The sequence below is a fragment of the Bos indicus genome, chromosome 7 (genome assembly GCF_029378745.1).
Source record: "Bos indicus isolate NIAB-ARS_2022 breed Sahiwal x Tharparkar chromosome 7, NIAB-ARS_B.indTharparkar_mat_pri_1.0, whole genome shotgun sequence".
NCBI classification, from domain to species: domain Eukaryota; kingdom Metazoa; phylum Chordata; class Mammalia; order Artiodactyla; family Bovidae; genus Bos; species Bos indicus.
In genome coordinates, this window is record NC_091766.1 from 64,802,940 (window position 1) to 64,822,010 (window position 19,071).

Genomic DNA, 19,071 nt, shown 5'->3' on the forward strand with positions numbered 1-19,071 from the left:
AGTTCTGATCCTTAAATAACTGGAAGTTTTGTTTCTGCCCCAGGATACCTCATCATATTCCAACAGACAAAGTCAAAGAAAGTCGGTAAAGGCAACTTGATGGAAGATTATGGCTTGGGTCTCCTCGAAAGAACTAAATTTGGTGCTATCAAAGTCAGTGGCATACCCAAGGGAAATTAGAAACCTTGCCTAAATGTAAACTCCTCAACTACATGAGCCAAGAAGACGCCAACACCCACCAGCCCTTCATTATACACCCTATCACACTGTGCCAAATTTAGATGGTAATGCTTCATCTAAGTTTTCTTTCTGATACTGCTGGTGACTCAGGTGCTCCCTTGATTCCAGAGGTCTTCCCAGGACTGTGTCAACATAAAGAAGGATCCATAGCACTGTGTCCTGCTAGAGGTGGCAGTGCCCATACCATCTGACTGCCCTCTTGGTTTGGTTTGTATGGCATATGTCCCCTCACCAACACAGACTGCCATCCCCATGGGCCAGAGACCTCCCTCAGAAGTGAAGGCTGCTCTCTACCTCCAGATACAAAGACTCAGTCACTGGACCTTCCTCCTGCAGATACACAGACTATGCCTCCTATTCCCACTTCCATATGAAGATCTGACCCTCCTTCCTTACATGATGTATCACAAATGGACAGTCCACCTTCTACAGTCAGGGAGGAAGATGGCTTTTTATGATTTTTTTTGAAGATAGTAACCAAAAAAGGTGCCCACCACTCCCTTATCCTTGAAGATAATCTACAACCAAAGTAAACTTGAAAAGACTATAAAGAAGGAAACAAAAACAGCCTTGGTAACCAGGAGGCAAGATGTACTTCAGCTGCTGAAAGGCTGATCAGCTGGTGAAGTCAACAGCACTCAGTCCTTTCTTCCTAGCCTTCTTGTCTACCACCTCCCCACAGGCCAGTTCCCCATCCACTCCATCCGAGCTTCACTGTCAACCACTCTCTTCCAAGCTGTGAGCTGATAATACAGTAATGTGCCTCCCCACCACACCCCAGGCCTGCCCACACAGGAGAGCTTTGTAGGAACTTCTATAAATCATAAGTCCTCCAAAAACTCTAAAGACTTACTTCCCAGGGGAACTACAGAACTCACAAACACCAAAGAGGCAGACATTTTGAGCATTCTGAAAAACCAAGCCAAGTGAGAATTTACTTGTTCAGCCAACTCTTGAACCAAGCCCCAAACTCATTTTTGCATATTTCCCTTGTCAGGCCACGATACCAGAGCAGGAGAAATTCTACCCCTCTCAATAATCATTTCCACCACTTCCAAAGCCAGGCTACACCTTGCCAAGTGTAACCATATTCAAGAACCATCTGCTTTAGCAATACAGGAAGCCACCAGAGAAATATGCTTTAGATAATCCAACAGCTCTGCCAGCCAAGGCGGCTTCTGGGGAGAGAAGGGAGGCTGCTATTTGCCAGCTGTGGTCCCCAAGCTCAGCCGAGCTGAATCCTGTACAATGCACCAAGTAGAACTGGGGCAGAGGCCACTGACTTGGTCAATTGCTGACCCCTTTCCACATACCCAGATTCAGAGTAGTCCCTAGGGTACGACAGCTCACCTTCTGCATGACTCACCAACAACCCCACCTGAAAAAGAACACACAGAGAGATATAAAATCCTACCTAGTGCCACCGACCAACCACGGCTATGCACCAGTGCCAGAGGAGGCATGCATTTCATTTTAATTCGATGAGAAATCTAAACCTGAGCAAACAATATCAACCAAGATGTTCAAGCCACCATGGCATCTGGGGATGAGTCTGCTTCCAAGATCTAAAGATGTTTTTTTGCCTGAGTCAAGAATTTAATTGATCCCCCTCTCCCCAAGTCAGCTTCCCTGGTGGCTCAAATGGTAAAGAATCTGCTGCAAGGCATGAGTCCCAGAGTGAATCCCTAGCTTGGGAAGATCCCCAGGAGAAGGGAATGGCACCCCACTCCAGTATTCTCGCCTGGAGAATCCCATGGACAAAGGAGCCTGGTGGGCGACAGTCCATGAGGTTGCAAAGAGTTGGACACGACTGAGGTACTAACACAGTCGATCTCCCCAGGTCATTACCCTCCCCCATAACCAGAAGTTTTGTTTGTTTGTTTTCACCAACTAGGAGGATGCTGTCCCTCAGTCCCCAACTCGAATCCCATTAGAAGTGACAGAACTCAGGGATGGTCTCACAAACTGATGTTGCTTCTCAGGCTCCGCGAAATGAGCTCTGTTCACTTCCTACTGGACATGGACGCTTGTCCCCAGGACCCTAGGAATTAAGTACCCTGCTCCCCGGTCCTGCCCATTCAGAACTAGTGCAAGATCTTTTAGCCCAGGCAACAGAGATTTCTAAATTCAGCTATCTGAATCTGCCTACGGAGTTTTTCAGCAAGCACCTCCATGAGAAAAATGACTCCAATTAAGCATAATTATTAGGGTTTAATGGAGCCATTTTTCTACCTCAGTGCCTTTTTTCTATTCCAAGCCCCCCAGTTTTCTTTTTCCCTTCATTGTGACTCAGCACAGTAAGTTAAAGGTATACATTGGTTGATATTTATTATACATACAATAACTGTCTTATTAAATTGAAATCAAATGCACATCTAGGAGAAAGTTCACTTTAAGTACCAACTCACAGAAAAATGCTCACAGGCATAAACAATAAGCAAGGCCAGTGTGTTGCTGAGCAACTGAGGGGGTGGGGGGGCATGAATTCGGCTGAAAAGGAAGGGACACAGTTTCCTGAAAGAATGGGGTAAGCTCAGGGGTGCAGATCTTGGTGGAAACTGCCCCGACTTCTTGTGGCATCCCCCACCCTAAAACAGGCACTGGGGAGGATGGAAATCTAATTATCAACTAAATATAATCAGGGATGCTCAGAGAATTGTCACACACACACACACACATGCATACACACAGGCACACATTTTTTTCCTGGGGAATGTTGAGCACTCTGTCAATATATACAAAGCCTTTCCAACTATTATGAATGTTAAAGAGGGTGATGGGGTTGAGTGTATGTGTGTTAAAATGCTGCTGCTTGGTTAGTCTCTAGCCCCCTGGCTCATTGGACTCTTCCCCCTCCCCTCTCCCTCCTCCTCTTCCTAGGACAAGACCAGTGCTCTCAGCCTCAGCAATGTGGCGGGCGTGTTCTACATCCTGATCGGAGGACTTGGACTCGCCATGCTGGTTGCCTTAATTGAGTTCTGCTACAAATCCCGTAGCGAATCCAAGCGGATGAAGGTGGCATCGTCTTCCCAGACCTTTTTCCTAACCTGTTCTGTGATACAGCTGGGTTTCCTGGGAGTCCCTTTTGCTAGAAAGGGTGGGGAGTGATGGGAGGTGGCGGTCAGTTTGAGGCAGGGGATGACAGAGAGCTAGGTTATGAGGAAGGTGGCAGGGAAAGAGGCAGCAGTGAGAGAGGAAGGGAGATGTTGGCATGTGTCAGGGTAAACACGAGGCCTGAGAAAGCAGATGCATCAGCCAGTGATGGGGGGTGAGATGAAAAGGTAGGGGTTGAGTGGACACTCAAGGCAGTGAGAGGCAAGAGTGACTGCCTCACGGTCACTCTTGGCAGTGACTCTCTGAGGTCACGTTAACTGCAGCTTAGCTCCAAAACAGCAGAGCGGGCATCTTCCCTCTGCAAGGTGGATGACCTTGCCATGCCGGGTGAGGTAGGTCTATTCTTGGCCATCATACAGTAAGATGGACTTTGGCAGAGAGGTAAGCACATTAACTGATGACCCCAAACCACATCAAATATAGTGAAGGCAGCTAACTCAAAAAGAGAAGAAATATAGAAGTTATGAGAGCTGCCCATAAAAACATGACGAATTCTTGGGAGTGAAAGAAAACAGATCAGTTTTGTGGAGTCCCAAAATATACAACAAGTACTAATGACTAAAAGTTACAGAGAACAGATGTGAACACAGTAAGTGAGATCTACTTTTCTTTCAGAGCTATCCCAAAATGGGATGGATTGTGTCAGTAAGTAACACACAGCCCATCACTAGAGGCATACATGTAGAGGCTGAATAATTCTTGACAAATGTATAGATTCAAAGTATCCAATGGGAGTCTGGACTAAATGACCATCAAGACCCCTCACTTGTCATCATTTAGCTTCAAAAAGAAAATATTTTGGCAAGGAAATGTTATTCATGTGAGCAACACTACAAGCAAGACATCATGAGGGGGCAGAGAGGACTATGATACTATCTGTAACCTTCAGCATTTTTAACAAAGAAAATCTACTCAGGGACCCAAACTATGGCATAGATAGGAAGACCTATAGGGATATATAGGAGGGAGAAAGTAGAGAAGGCTTCCGGGAAGAACCAGAAATTAAGAGGAAGGACAAGTGGAATTCAAACCATCAGAAGTGGCAAGAAGCACAGTCATTCTGAGCAATGTATCCTAGGCTATTATTTTGACTTGAGTGGACTAACAGGACTCACTGACAGAATCTTCTCTCCCAGAATGTGCCCTAAGAAGCCCTTTTTTCAACATGCAATCGCTCCCAGACTCAGCATACCCACTGTTGGATCACAGCCATAGCCTCCTACCAACCCTTTTCCTGCCTTAGGCACCCACCCTACATATACCTCCAGGTCCCTCTTGGAGAAGACATTGCTGGACATTTGCTTCCCCTGTTTGGAAACTCTGTACTGAGTTCTGTACACAGGGAGTGGGAGTTGAGAGCGGAGGGCCTTCTGTCCTGGCATTCAACATTGCCACATCATAGTTCTAGCCTACTTTCCCCTCCCCAGGCAATCTGCTCTCCTTACATGCTCCATACTCTAGCCACCCACCTCATGCTTTCCATGTGTACCCACCCATGTGCCTTGATGCAAGCCAATGCCTCTCTCTGTCTTCTGTCCCATAATTAGTTGCTCAGTTGCATCCAACTCTTTGCAACCCCATGCACTATAGCCTTCCAGGCTCCTCTGTCCAGGCAAGAATACTAGAGTGGGAAGACATTCTCTTCTCCAGGGGATCTTCCCAACTCAGGGATTGAATCCAGGTCTCCTGCATTGCAGGCAGATTCTTTACCATCTGAGCCACTAGGGAAACCCCAAAGTCAACTTCCCAAGATGTACACATGGAGTAATTAAGGGTCGGTAGTGTGATAGTACTTGGTCAGGGACCTAGGAACACCTCCATCCCACCCTTGACCAGTTCATCCAAGTTCAGGTCCTCTCAGAAAGAACAAAGCACAGCAAAAGTATGGACCTCAGATTCTAAATCCAGTGTAGACCTCCAAGGAGCTTGGCTGGACACAACAAGGTCTCCTAGAACCTGAAGGGCTGTCTTTGCCTACCCTATTCAAAACATATGTCTAAAGACTCTTATCTTACCCTTCAAAAGTGTAGAAAGGTTACTTCAGAGGCAGTAAGTGGAAAAGGAGAAGACCTAGGTGAGCACAACCTTTACAACCCCCCAAAACCTCCCCCATGGGCCATAACCGAAACCAGGCTCCCAGGATTGGCCTGGTGCTCACTGAGGGAACTTCCCTCAAACACAGCGCAGCACGGCTCTGAAGAATGAATGTCTGAGCACAAATCTTGCCTGCTCTGCACATTAACTGAGTCATCCTGAACAAGTTTCAATAGCTCTCTGATCCTCCTTTTCATAAAATGGGGCTAGTGGTAACACTGGGCTGGCCAAAAAGTTCATTTGGGTTTTTCAGTAACATCATATGGAAAACCTAAACAAACCTTTGGCCAACCCAATATACACCTTATAAAAATTGTTGTGGATTATATGAAAAAGTGGATATAAAGGCTCTGCAAAATGCCTGGGCCATGGTAAGCCCTAAGTAAATAATAATTACTAGAATTACATTATTAACTAGAATTATATTCTTAATGGCCAGCTACAGCCTCCTTAAGACTTTCATTTCATAGCCCCTACTTACATGTCCTAGGGTTTTTTAAGCCATAGAGATTGTGAGTTTCCTAAGGTAAGAAGCTGTATCTGATTTCTCTTTGGACATCCCACATACATAGGGTAAGCGTTAGTTAGATTAATGTGGGATTGTATCCAAAGAAAATCTCCTGGAGGATAGGGTGAGGCAATGCAAGGAGCTGCTGTTAGGTGAAGCAAACACAACCATCAGAACCACCCAGCCAGGAAGCACACATATCACCTGATGTGCTTTTGGCCCCATGATGAGATTTGATGAGACCAGACATGCCCAAGCAGGACTGGACTTCCAGCCCTTCCTATGGGATGACCATATCCTACTAATCATGGTCAGTGCCAGGTGGTGGTACCAGGGTGGCTAACAACAAAGATCCTCTTAAACCTGTATAACATTGACCTTCACCACTGAAGGTCACAGCATGCAAGTAAAGACAAGAATTCTTAAGAAAGTCAACTGAGTCATACCATAACTTCTGGGAGACATTCTCTCCCTTCCCTTTCTAAGGAAGATATCAAATTTCTCAAGAGCCAACATCAGGATCTCTTAGAATCATTAATGCAAGCTGTTCCATCACAATCTTCTATAGTTAATTCCACCGGTTGGCATGACTTCTGCCCAACACAATAAGACTCCTAATAGAATTTTTAATCTTCTACCTACAGAAAAGATGCCTTTATGGGCCTTAAGAGTCAACCCAGTCCTTAATTTTCAGAGCTCCATCAACCCCTCTCTTATCCAAAGGAGATAAGTGAACACATTCTGCTTGCCTCTCAGACTTTGCTGCTTTGCAGTTCTCTTTATCATTCTGTACTTTGCCTGCTCCAAAGGCAGATTAGCTCTTTTCAAAAGTGCAGCCTCCACCTTCACACAGAGGACTACATTGACAGTGTTCAAGGCCTTTGGCAAGAACCTTCCCTCTTGTCTCTTCCCTTAACTACAGTATGTGGCCAACTCTTAAGACCTTGAGCCCCTAAACCTAGTTCACAATCAGCCTCCTATTTCTCAACAGTATTTAAGGAGCCCTTCCCCACCCTACATGAAAAAGAGAGGAAAGAGAAGAAGAGGGTGCAGGAAAGGAGAAAGAAAGAAGAAAGGGAGGAAAAAAGGAAAAATACCTTTTTAGTAACTTCCCTGCTCAAAGTATTTGTTATACATTTTCATTAACCCTGTGCTTGCAGTTCTACAGATGAAGAAATAGGGGGTCAGAGAAGTTAAGTAGTTTTTCCAATAAACTCAGAGCTGGTGGAACAGGAATGAGATCTCCAATTCGGCTTCTGCAAAGCCTGGGTTCTTGGTACCAGCCAAGTCACTCGTCATCAATTTCTCTCTCCACCCCGACCACAGGGCAACAAGATAATTTTTATCACCTACTAGGTCCCATCAAAACCCCATCCACAGTACACAGACAAATAAGATGCAGTCCTTCTCCTTAGGTTTGTCTGATCTAGTTGTGTGGGCCATCCATGGGACATGATCCTTGGCTTGTGCATTACTGAGACCCTTTCCCCTTTGATGTCATATGAGCGGGACACAGAGCAAGTATCACAGAAACAGTGGGAAGGCACCCTGCAGGCAGTTCTTCTACAAAGACTATGGAGCACCACTGCCTGCTAGGCATCACTCAGCCCTCAGGATCCAGTCAGGAGCAAGCCAGACACAGTCTCTGCTCTCAGGAAACTGAGAGTTTAATTGGCAGACAGAAAATAAGCAAATGTGTAATATATGTTCAATGAGTGTTTGAAGAAAAATGCTCACAGCAGTCAAGTCCCAATCAGGGAATGGGGTCAGGGGCAGGACAAGAGGCTTCCCTGAAACAGTGATGTTGAACAGACTTGAGGCAGAGAAGGAGTTAACCAGGGCACGATGGTTGTCACCAAAGGAGGCACAAGGATCACAGACCCAAAAACCAGAACTCCTGCCCAGACATAAGAGGAAGGCCAGGGAGACTGGGCACAGGAAGACTGATGAGAAAGGAGAGCAAGGAAGATCTGGGGGCTCAGAAAGGGACTTCAGGCAACACCAACATTTTAGCCTAATTGAAACTGTCACACAGTAAAAAAAAATTTTCAAATCTAAGACATACTCCAAACTGAATAAACTCTCAGACACCCTGTACCTCTCCTGTGCCTGGGAAAACAGACAGAAACCTGAGCCTTTAACTGATATTAAGGCTAACCAGGGTCTTTATTATCTACCACATTATTCCCCCAAAAAAAATAATTCCCAGCCGCTCCCACCCCCGGAGGCGCTGACTTTTCATAACTGTAGTGGCTGTGCTGACACAGGTTGTGTGGAAAACGGCCATCAAGGCTTTGCATGTTTCCCTGGAATTAATGAGCAGCTGAGGTACATGGTCAGGCATGGGTGCCGGGGGTCGGGGGTGGGGGGGGTAGGAGGTGCATCCTCCACAGCAGGTGGTCCCTCTGACTAGAAGGCATCACCAAGGGCTGAGCTTTTACTAGGGTGTTCTATGATGTGCAGAGGCTGGGCAGACTTTTCTTAGAAAAGCAAGTAGCTGAAAAGTTAGGGTGTCATCACTGATAGATAAATGAGTTTCTGAAGCAGCAACTCCAGGACTTTGAGGCTAGACTTTTCACTCACCCTTTTCTCCCTGAGTATCTGTTTCAGAAACAACTACTTATAAAGATGAACTTGATGAATGGCTGGCATGTCAAGGATGGACAGGGGAGAACCACAGTTCCCAGAGGCAAGGGGAAAGAGGACATCAGCTTCCAACGTGTTAGCTACCAGGGGGAGGAGGGCCCACAGGCAGGGGCTCATTCACTTTGACCCTAGGTCACAGATAACTGTAACTTGAAGCAAGTCAGTGACAAGTCCTCAATTGCTCTATAAAGTGAAATCAACTAAGACCAGTGTGTTTCCACCTTATTTGCATACTAGAATAACCTAGGGTGGAGGGGGTGGGGGGTTTGAAACTCTAGACATCCAGGCCACACACCACACCTATTCAGTCAGCATCCCTGAGGCAGGTCTCAGACATCAGTGTTTCTTCCTCTGAAACCCCTAGAACCTGCAGCCAAGTTTGAGAACTAGTGAAATGGTCATTTTTAGCAATGCTTCCCACTCCCATTTTGACTCTATTCATTCCTTCTCCTGAGATTAGAAAGGAAACCAGTAAGCAGGTAACCCCCACCATCAACAGGAGTATGGAGTCACTGACCATTGAGAACCCCTCAGCTTTCATGAAAACCAATCCCGAATGACTTGAAGAGTTCTAGCTACATGCCTGGCTTAGTTACCTCAGACTCATAGGCACCAATACTGATTATGCCACTAGCCTTCTCCTTTAAAATAAATATGTCAAGTACCACTGACTTCTTTGGGATATTATGGAAATATGTGAGACCTTTTGAGAAACAAAGCCCAGGGTGATCTGTATGAACTTTAAACTTTTTGTTTTAATTAAAGGAGTGTGGCAGAGAAAACTCATAGAACATAGACATCCCAAGCCAATTCATAGAAGGTTCCACACTGCCCCCACACCCAAATAAAAAGTTCTTTTCAACAATGTAAAAGTGAGAACAAGTCACCATGAATTCCTCCTGTTTTCTTTTTACATTTCCCCCATAGAGCAGCACAGAGGTGGTGATGTGACCTTGACTTAGAAGAATGCTCTCCAGGTCACACTTCCTCTTCAGTGCAGGCAGAATGTAAATACACCATGTCCAGGAGTTTGAAGAGGAGACAGAACCCATGTGGGTGGAGCATCATATGGGGCAGATCTGTCTGAATCATGGAATTTTTTTTTAAAAGAAAAACTATTTTAAAACACTGTCAGAATTACCAATAATAAGAGGATCCTCCCAAAGCATAGTGTAGCAGAAAGAATAACAACGGGGTCAAAACTGCCCTGTTTATGTCCATGAGGCCACAGGAGATTGACTTACTTCTCTGATCACTAGAATCATGCCAATATGCAAAGGAGGAAGCCATCAACTTTTTAAGACTGGCCCTATGTGTTTGGCTTTTCTTAGACATATTCAAAGATATCTACTGGGCCTCTAACAACATGCTGGGCATGCTGGCAGGCAGCTAAGGATTGAGAATACACAGCCCTTGTCCTTCTCCAGACAGTTAGCTCTCTTAAAGAAGACAGAAGTTACATACCTGAAGCAGAATCATTGCAAGCGAGTGTATAATGTATGAGAACTAGCGAGGATGGGGGGCAGGCCGTGCTGGGGCAGTCTAAGACAACTTCAAAGAGGTAGGAACAAATTGAGTCTTGAAGGATGGATAGACTGGCCTTACAGAAAGAAATCTCTAAACTCATAGACAATTTTTCGTGTTTATTTTCACCAAGAAACTACGTCCTACCTCAAAATTTCTATGGGTATCTTTTAATAGGAAGTTGGAGGTGACAGGAAGAGGGTTTGGATTTCTGGTCATAAATTTAATTCTCCAAAGGAACTCAGTAAAGAACACTTCCTCTTGTCTAATAGGATATGATTATAATCACAGATTCTGGTCTTGATCATTTTGTCTAACTCATCTCATCTTGGGATGATCATTAGAGCTCTCTTGACATCTAGAATTCCAACATTCTAGAAGTCACAATCTTTCACAAATCAGTAGCACCAATCTGATGTGTCAGGGTAGAAGTACAGGTTATACATGCTAATGGGAAGTGGATGACAGATAATGATCTTTGGAATTCATTTTCATTTTTTTAGCACAGGCTTTTTTCCTATTATATTATGCACACTGTATTAGTCAAACAAGTCCTATGTTCTCTTAACACACACTGCTAGAGATAGGATGACATTTTTTTCCAGAAGTAATCATAAGTAGTTTTAAATTTTCACCGAACAATGATATACCATCAATTTTGTGTAACATTTCAACTCATTTTTTCATGCAGTATAGAACCATTCTCTCTAATACACTTTAACAAACATGGAGATTTCAAAGGTTTAGAGAGAGAGCAATGCACAAAGTCACATAGCAAGTTGATGTCAGAATTAGGGCTAAAACTTAAGTTTCCTAAACCCCATTTCCAGAGCTTTTCTACTTGGTCATGTTGCTACATTTATTATCATCAATACTACCATGGAACCATCGTACCTTTAGGAATCACAGAAGGTGAAGGATCTTAGAGATCACCCAATCCAGCACATCTCATTAAACTTAGAGAACGTGAGGTCCAGAGGGGGAATCAGACTAGTCCACAGCCAGGTAACAGTTCTGTGAGTTCGCAGGAAGTCAGGATTAGCATTACAGATTAGAAAACAAGCTGGGTAGGGAGGAGAGTTGGAGTGACATTTTAAGCCCAGTGTTGACTCATTCTCCTTGTCAGTCATTGCCAAGGACCTGGGGAAGAACCCCCGGTCCTCCTGAAAAGGGTTTCTGTTTGATCCCACAGCAATCCATCAATGAAGCCATACGGACATCGACGCTCCCCCGAAACAGTGGGGCAGGAGCCAGCGGTGCCGGGAGTGGAGAGAACGGCCGGGTAGTCAGCCATGACTTCCCCAAGTCCATGCAATCGATCCCCTGCATGAGCCACAGTTCAGGGATGCCCTTGGGAGCCACTGGATTGTAACTGGAGCAGATGGAGACCCTCTCGGGGAGTATGCCCAGGCTCCCCCAGTTCCATCCCACACCCTTCAGTGCCAAAAACAACAAAATGAAACACAACCACCACCAACCACCAGGAGCATGAGGAGGAGGATTCAACAGATTTTCCTGAAGAATCAAGAAACCATTTTGCGGCCCCTTCTCCTTTTTTGATGTTCTTTTGCCTTTTTCCGTTGGCTAAGTGAGGATGACAAGTAACACTGTACGGCAATAAGGGGAGAATAACCCTGTCACATAGAGCCTGTGTCACTGGAGCACTATTGAGGAAACTGTACTGCTTTCTTTTCATTCAGTTGTTCATGTGTCTTAGTGTGTGCACTATTTTTCTTTCTTACTAATATCCATGGTTTGCAGGTTCTGTTAGATCCCTTCCTTTTCCTTCTTACTCCCAACTCCCTACCCATCCCACTTTAGTTTTCAGATTGGAGCTTCAAGATTCATTCCACCTGACTGGCAAGCAAAAGGAAAACAACAATCTTCAAATGAATTCATCATGGGAGCTCTCCAAATCCCCTCCACACCTCGGCCCCAAGCCATGGATGGAGACCAACATTGCTGGAGGAGTGGGCTGCCTCTCCACACAGGGCACTGCCCAGGCACTGACTCAGTTAAAAACATGTGTGAAGCAACTCAGACCCTGGGTGGCAAAGAAGCTGTAAAGGCAGATGTGCAGTCAGAAGAAGACTCGAAGTTATTGCTGGAGACTCAGATAAAGCTTCCTTGAATGTGTAACAGCCATCTCACAGGCCCTAGGTGGAACAGTATGCTTTGTCATAGAGTCACGCTCAGCCTGGAGGAGTATGTCCTTCTGCTATGCTCAAGCCCAGTGGCATTCTGGTGGCTGAAGGGCAACTGGCCTCCTAAACCAAGTTGAGCCTTGGGAATAGCTGACATCCAGAAAACTCTCATCCCTGATTCTCACTTTTCATTTGATAGTCCTCTGCAGCAACCCCATTGTAGAGTAGACTCTTTCTCCTTGGAGCCTCTGATGTGGGGGAAATGTTATACAAGCTAAATGCAAAAAAAATAAATAAATAAGAAAAAAAAAAAAGCTGATGGAAGAACTTTGGAAGAGGAAGCTTCATCCAAGCCCACAAGCAATAGAACTTTCTATAGTGTGCCCTGTCCTAAGAGTGAGAGACCAAGTGTGAAGTTCAGGGTTTTAGTGACCTGGAGAACTTGAGTTTTTATGTCCATGTATGAGTGTTATTTTATCAGGTGGTCAGATGAACTGTCATCTTTGGAAAGTGAAATGCCCAAGGCTGAATGATTTGAAGGATAGGGAGATGGAGTGAGTTGATAACAACACTGGGAGACCTTAAGATCTCTGATCCCAACTTGTAACTTGAAGAGGCCAACCTTCCCCTGGCTAAGACAGAATGAGAACGCTGTAATCCAATGACTAGAATCACTGGATTGTGCCCATAGTGTGAAACTAAAACAAGATTGGAGAAGTGACAGGGTTCATGGAGAGAAGCCTAGGCTGACTACAACTTTGGTTGGGATCTTGGCACCTGGCTTTCTTGGAGATCCCAACTCTCATTCTTGGTGCAGTCAGCTTCCTTTTCTCCAGCACCTCTCTCCTAGGTGCATGACCATCACCTAGAGTGTGCCATGTGTCATCAGCATTTACTGAAAACCGCATTCTGGCTTGTTCCCTCACCCCCCAACTTCTATCCAGTCTTCTCTGCTAGGGATCATCATTAGCAATGGACAAACTAAAGGTTTTGGAGCCTGCCTCCAAGTAGATGCAGCATGACTGGCTTCATATGTGGATTCTCTCCACGGACCCCCACCAGCTGTATGTCTCTTCCTCCTTTCATCAGCCATAGCAAAGAACCATCCCCAAATCAAACGCCCTGCCCTCTCAATTCAAGTGTCATTCAGTCTCTCATATGTCAATGTGGGCATGGTACGTGAAGCAGGACCCTCGAGAAGGATTGTCACTTTTTGATACTGCCCAGCTGGTGTCCTCCCCATCCATTGTCCTCCCACCAGATTTTCCCTAACCCTTAGCCTACCACTGCAGAATCTGATCTGACCCACCTTTATGGAGTCTGCATTTCAGAGGAGTTCGAAATAACCCTCTACAATCAACATGCTTCAAAAATATTTTGTTTTTGGCCTGGTAAGATGCCTCTTCAGCCACTGAGTTCACCAGTAACATGAGCTGATAGTAACAGATCAGCTATGCTAGAAATGAGTGTGTATGCTATGCAGGGGTCCAAGACTCCAGCAGAAGATGTTTTTCATTGACAGAGGGGTGATGGGGAAAACAAAAGTAAGAAAAAAGTTAACTTGTATTATGTATTTTTACTACACTTTTCTTAAAAATAGAGCAATGGGAAAACTGAAGGAGACTGACATTTTTCTCAACAGGAATCCATACTTAACAGTTCTGGCTTTCATTAAATTTTGCTCTTTGGTACCTGGGCCTTTTATTTAACATCTCTATTTGTTTTAACTCTCTTGGCAGATGTGTGAAAGGATTTTTGCTTGATCAAACACTAAATATTTTTCTTGGTTCCTGTTTTTCTTTCAAATAGACAGGTTTTTTTTTTCTTTTGGTATTTGCATAAAATGAAAATATCACCAAGAATTAAATCACTGTGGATCCATTATCTACTTTTCATATTTGTCCATTCCATTTTTGTGCCATTTCTGAAGCCAGAGCACTAAACTATGTTATTTCCTTATTGTTAAGCCTAAGTTCAGTGCATTTTCAATGGTGACCGATACTCCTGACTCAAGAAGAGTTCTTCAAACAAAGTCATTGCACATGAACTAGATCACTGTGGTTTATTCACCCAAATGAGATAACAACAACAAAAAGACAGAATGGTATTGGTTTTCAAGGGTTATGGTTCCAACTGCGTAAGGAGCAGGGTTTAACTTGCCGTGGTCACAGCACCTCTAGGGAACTGGATGGTTCACACGGAATGTCTTCCAGACATGCCCCCAGCTGGAGTCCAGGTGTACCTATGATGTGCAGAGTCACAACTGAAACCAAATCTAGATCAGGCTTTTAAAGAGACAGTTGTCCTCAGACCACAAGACCCCTCTTCTTGCCTGAAAGTTATTCTTCCACTCGAGCAAGATGGACTCTGTAAAGGACCTGACATTTTTTGACACGTAAATACCAATGATTAAGAGCAGCTTCAAGTGTTTTCTTTACTAGGGAACTCTGCACATTAGAAGGGGCCAGAGGTCTAAAATAACAGTGGCATTTCAAGCAGTGACTACCATGGTTTAAAAGGGTTGGCGGAAGGGAAAGAACCTAGCAGACTTGTGTGAGGTTTCAGTCACTGTTCAGACCCACTCGCGGTCACCTCCAGCATCTAGGGTGCTTCTGAATAAGGAAGCCCTTAGCACCAGCTACCACAAGGAGAAAACTGGTCTGTCACCTTCCCATCAAATAGTTGGGATAGTGATCATGATGGCTATAAAAGCATAGGTTACTATGCACTGAGCACTCACTATGTTAAGCACTCTTCATATCTCCTAAAGCGTGACAGGGGCCCATAAGAAATGAGGAATCCCAGACTTAAAAGAGATATCACAACCTCCTCACCGTCTTGTAAGTGACAGAGCCAAGATTCTGCCAGGAACCCAAAGGCTTTACATTACCCACCTCGTTGTTAACCAGGTTATAATATGAACAGGAAAATCAGGGGTGAACAGGAAAATCACAGGCAAATAGTCCTCTGCCTTCCTCTAATACCAAAGTAACTGCAAATGGAATGGTGCAGGGTATATGGGCCACAGCTTTCGGAAAGTCAGTCTGTCCTCTTGGGGCATGAGAGATCACTAATCTAAACAAGATTAGCCCAAAAGGAAAAGAGGAGAGAGAGTCACTTTGGGCCCTTTTAAAATATCAATACTCAGGCTAAAGAGTAGCAAGCAGGCTGGAAAGCAGGCTCCCCTGCAGAATAGCTGCTTCAGCCTGGAGAAGGCTCCTCACGGCTGTCCAGAGGAAGTGGAGCTAGCTTCTGAGTGGACAAGACCAGGATCAGTTGTGGGACTAAAGAAGGAGTTCATAATGGTCCAAGTATCCCCATGGTAGAATGACACAGCCCCTGGAGGCGATGCCACTGATGTGAAAGCTGAAGTATATACCCTCTAATGTTCCTTACTTTGTCTTCACATCTCTGCAGCCCTGTTCAGGTTATCTGCTAAGTAACACCCTGACATATGTTAAGAGGAGGTCAACAAGGCCCTACAAAAATGGGCATAAATATCACAAAAATCGTGTCCAAAATCAACTTATTCTCATAAGAGACAAGACGGCAAGTTCCTTCCTCACCAAATGCTAAGGTTCCCTCTAGGAAAAAATATCCATGGAGGTCCATTCCTATCCTGTTGCTGCTGCTACTGTTTAGTTATTCAGTCATGTCCGACTCTTTTGCAACCCCATGGACTATAGCCTGGCCAGGTTCCTCTGTCCATGGGATTTCCTAGGCAAGAATACTGGAGCAGGTTGCCATTTCCTCCTCCAGAGGATCTTCCTGACTCAGTGATCGAACCTGCATCTCCTGCATTGGCAGGCAAATTCTTTACCACTGAGCTACCTGGGAAGTCCCTGGTGTGAGTCTGGCCACTGACAAATGACCCTAATAGAATGCTTTGTAATTTTCAGAAACAAATTTTGTTTCTTGAAGTTTCCAGATCACACCTTGAGCAGAGAAGCAATGTACTGGAATGGAAAGGCCAGTAGATGAGATGAGGATTCACAATGCCTGGCTTCCTCTCCTCTGGTCTTTTCAACCTTGGACAAGAAAATTAACTACCTGAGCCTCATTTTCCTATCAAAGAAATGGGACATCTAGTGTCAAATTAGGCAGTGACTCTAGACTCTAAATGCACTCTGGAGTCATGTAGGGAACTTTAAATAAAGTCACCAATGCCCAAGATGCATCTCCAAATCCAGATTTTCTGAGTGCATGCATGGTTGTTGTTCTTTTACTGTTTTGTTTTGAACTTTCAGGTGATTACAATGTGCAGCCAAGATTGAGCACTACTACAATCAGGCCATCACAGGGATAAAGAAAATGCTCATGAAAACTCAAAATTTCAAAGTACTAATTAGGATTATCTATAATTGGCCAGACCAACACCAGAACCCTGGTTCAGGTAACCCTGGTTACCTGATGGCAGTCAAATCTCCATGGCCCCAGGACAGAAAATACCATTACATTAATCTGATACAAGGGAAGGCTAGGATACTTGGGCTCTAAATGTTTCTTTACCCTTTAGGCATGTTTGTAATATTAATAATAATATTCTGCTGGGGTGGGGGAGCAGAGAAAAAGACATTAGAGATAGGATATAATCATCAGAGCAGCATCCTCAGGAAAGGGGAGGAGAAAAAAAAACAAGTCTGTCAGATGAGTCAGCTTTCAACACAGCCAGTTATTTTCCACACTGGAAAACTACTTGGCTGTTTCCATTATAGAACCAAATCCCACCACCTGCATTTTGAATATCATCCACCAGAAATCACAGCCTATCAGCCTCATCTTTCACAGGCACTCTGGGTCCTGCTGGGGACAACTCTAACTTCTTCCTCAATGGTATGCTCACCATTTTTATAGCACTACATACAGGGGAGGAGGGAACCAGCCTTTGCTCAGCACTAACTGCATACCAAGTAGAGCATTAGAGCTTCACAAACATCTCATTGAATCCTCAGAACTATTCTGGGAGGTGGGAATCTATCACCCCTCTATTCCACGGGAGGAAATGGAAGCTCAGAGTGTTTCAGAACCCAAGGGCATCAATAACTTGACCAAGATTCTAATCCCAGTTTGTCTCTCTCCAAAGTCACTGCCTTTTCCCTTTCACTGATCGTCTCCTAAGGAGATTTCAGCATGCTAAGGAAAAGCATGCAACTAAGATAGAAAATATTTTGTCTACAGCCTCCATCATAGCCAATTTGTGGTTGCCATCTTGGGCAATTCATTTCCCTATTCTGAGCCTCAGTGGCCTTGTTTGTGAAATAAGATAAGGGAGATTAATCTAACTGATCTCAAACCCCCTTGGTTGTAGCCTTATGTCAGTGGTTCTCAACCAGATGTGATTTTGTGCCCCGGGGACACTTGGCAAAGTCTGGAGATATTTTTTGTTACCATAACTGGGGGTAGAGGCTGCTACTGCAGTTTAGTAGGTAGAGGCCCAGGGATGCTGCTAAACATTCAACAACACACAGGACAGCCTCCCACAACAAAGAATTATCCAGCCCACGATATCAATAGCACGGAGGCTAAGAAGCCCTGTCTCCACAATTATAGCATCTCAATACTTGGGATATGGATGAATGCAAGATAAGCCTGAATAGTAAAAGGGCAAGGATTCTGAGCCAGGTGAACATCAGAGAGAATAAACAGTCACATGAATTTAGACAAGGAAGAAACTGAGTTTAGAGAAGCAGGTTGAGGCCAGAAGAGTTTGGCCAGTAGCATAAATGTACAGAGTGCACAGAAGCCAAGGCTGGGGTCCATGAGGCATCCAGACAGAACTGACAGCTTGATGGAGGAGAAAGCAGAGGCCTCTGCTCACCTGAGCGGCTCATGCTCTGCCTGGTCACATTTTGCAAGTGACTGCACCCAGAGCCAGAGAAACCTAATAGTAGGACCTATCCACTCCCCAAAAAACCTAGTAAGCTTCATTTCTAACCCCAGAATATACACTCTTCCTCCCTAAAAAAGTAGACAACAAGCACCCATGTCCACAGGCTGATGCCATAGGGAATATGAAGGCAAAAAAGGGATATTCCTGTCTCTTTGAGAGAGTCAGGAAGGAAAAATAAGACTCGTAAACACAATTATGTATAACATGAGGTTGAAGATAGATTTTTTTTTAAAAGGCAGTTCCTGGATCCAGCCTTCCACAGGCTACTCATCATCTTGTGTCCAGCTTCTAAAAATGGCACTCTGGGGACTTCCCGAATGGCAAAGTGGATAAGAATCTGTCTGTCAGTGCAGGGGATACGAGTTCAATCCCTGGTCTGGGATGATCCCACATGCCATGCACCTAAGCCCATGTACCACAACTCCTGAGCCCGTATGTTGCTAAACAACCAAAGACTGTGCACCTAGAGCCTGTGCTGTGCAACAAGCAAAGAGCAGCCCCCGCTCGCCCACAACTAGAGAAAGCCTGTGCAAAGCAAGGAAAACCCAGTACAGCCAAAATAAATAAATAAAACTAAAAAATAAAAAGGGCACTCCGAAATCTACCCCTCCAATCTAGATGATGCCTTCACAAGATCAGGGACCTGTCTGCTTCAGCATAATGCCAGAATGTAATAGATCCTCAGTCAACATTTGCTGAATGACTTGATGAATGGGAAAGGTAGAGCTGAAATGCCCTTTGGTGTACAGAAGAGGCAGAGATCATTTGTGACTGGGGAAATAGTCAGAGGAGGAGATGACGTGTGTGTTGCCTTGAGGGTCTGTAGACATTACACAGTCAGACATACAAGAGAAGACCATCAAAGAAGGGAAACAGAACAAGCCAGGGCATGAAGGCAGGAATAGGCGGGA

General features: G+C 44.7%; 1 protein-coding gene across 7 annotated transcripts in view; it reads left to right on the top strand.

The window, feature by feature from the left end:
* GRIA1 (glutamate ionotropic receptor AMPA type subunit 1) overlaps positions 1-13,961 on the top strand; it is a 348,469-nt gene extending 334,508 nt beyond the window's left edge. For all 7 annotated transcript variants that reach the window (XM_070793885.1, XM_070793887.1, XM_070793883.1 and 4 more), the window contains 2 exons: positions 3,121-3,255; positions 11,298-13,961. In XM_070793885.1, the coding sequence (XP_070649986.1) occupies positions 3,121-3,255; positions 11,298-11,498 (336 nt within the window). In that variant the 3' untranslated portion in view covers positions 11,499-13,961. The remainder of the gene's footprint in view (positions 1-3,120; positions 3,256-11,297) is intronic.
* Positions 13,962-19,071: the final 5,110 nt, after the last annotated feature.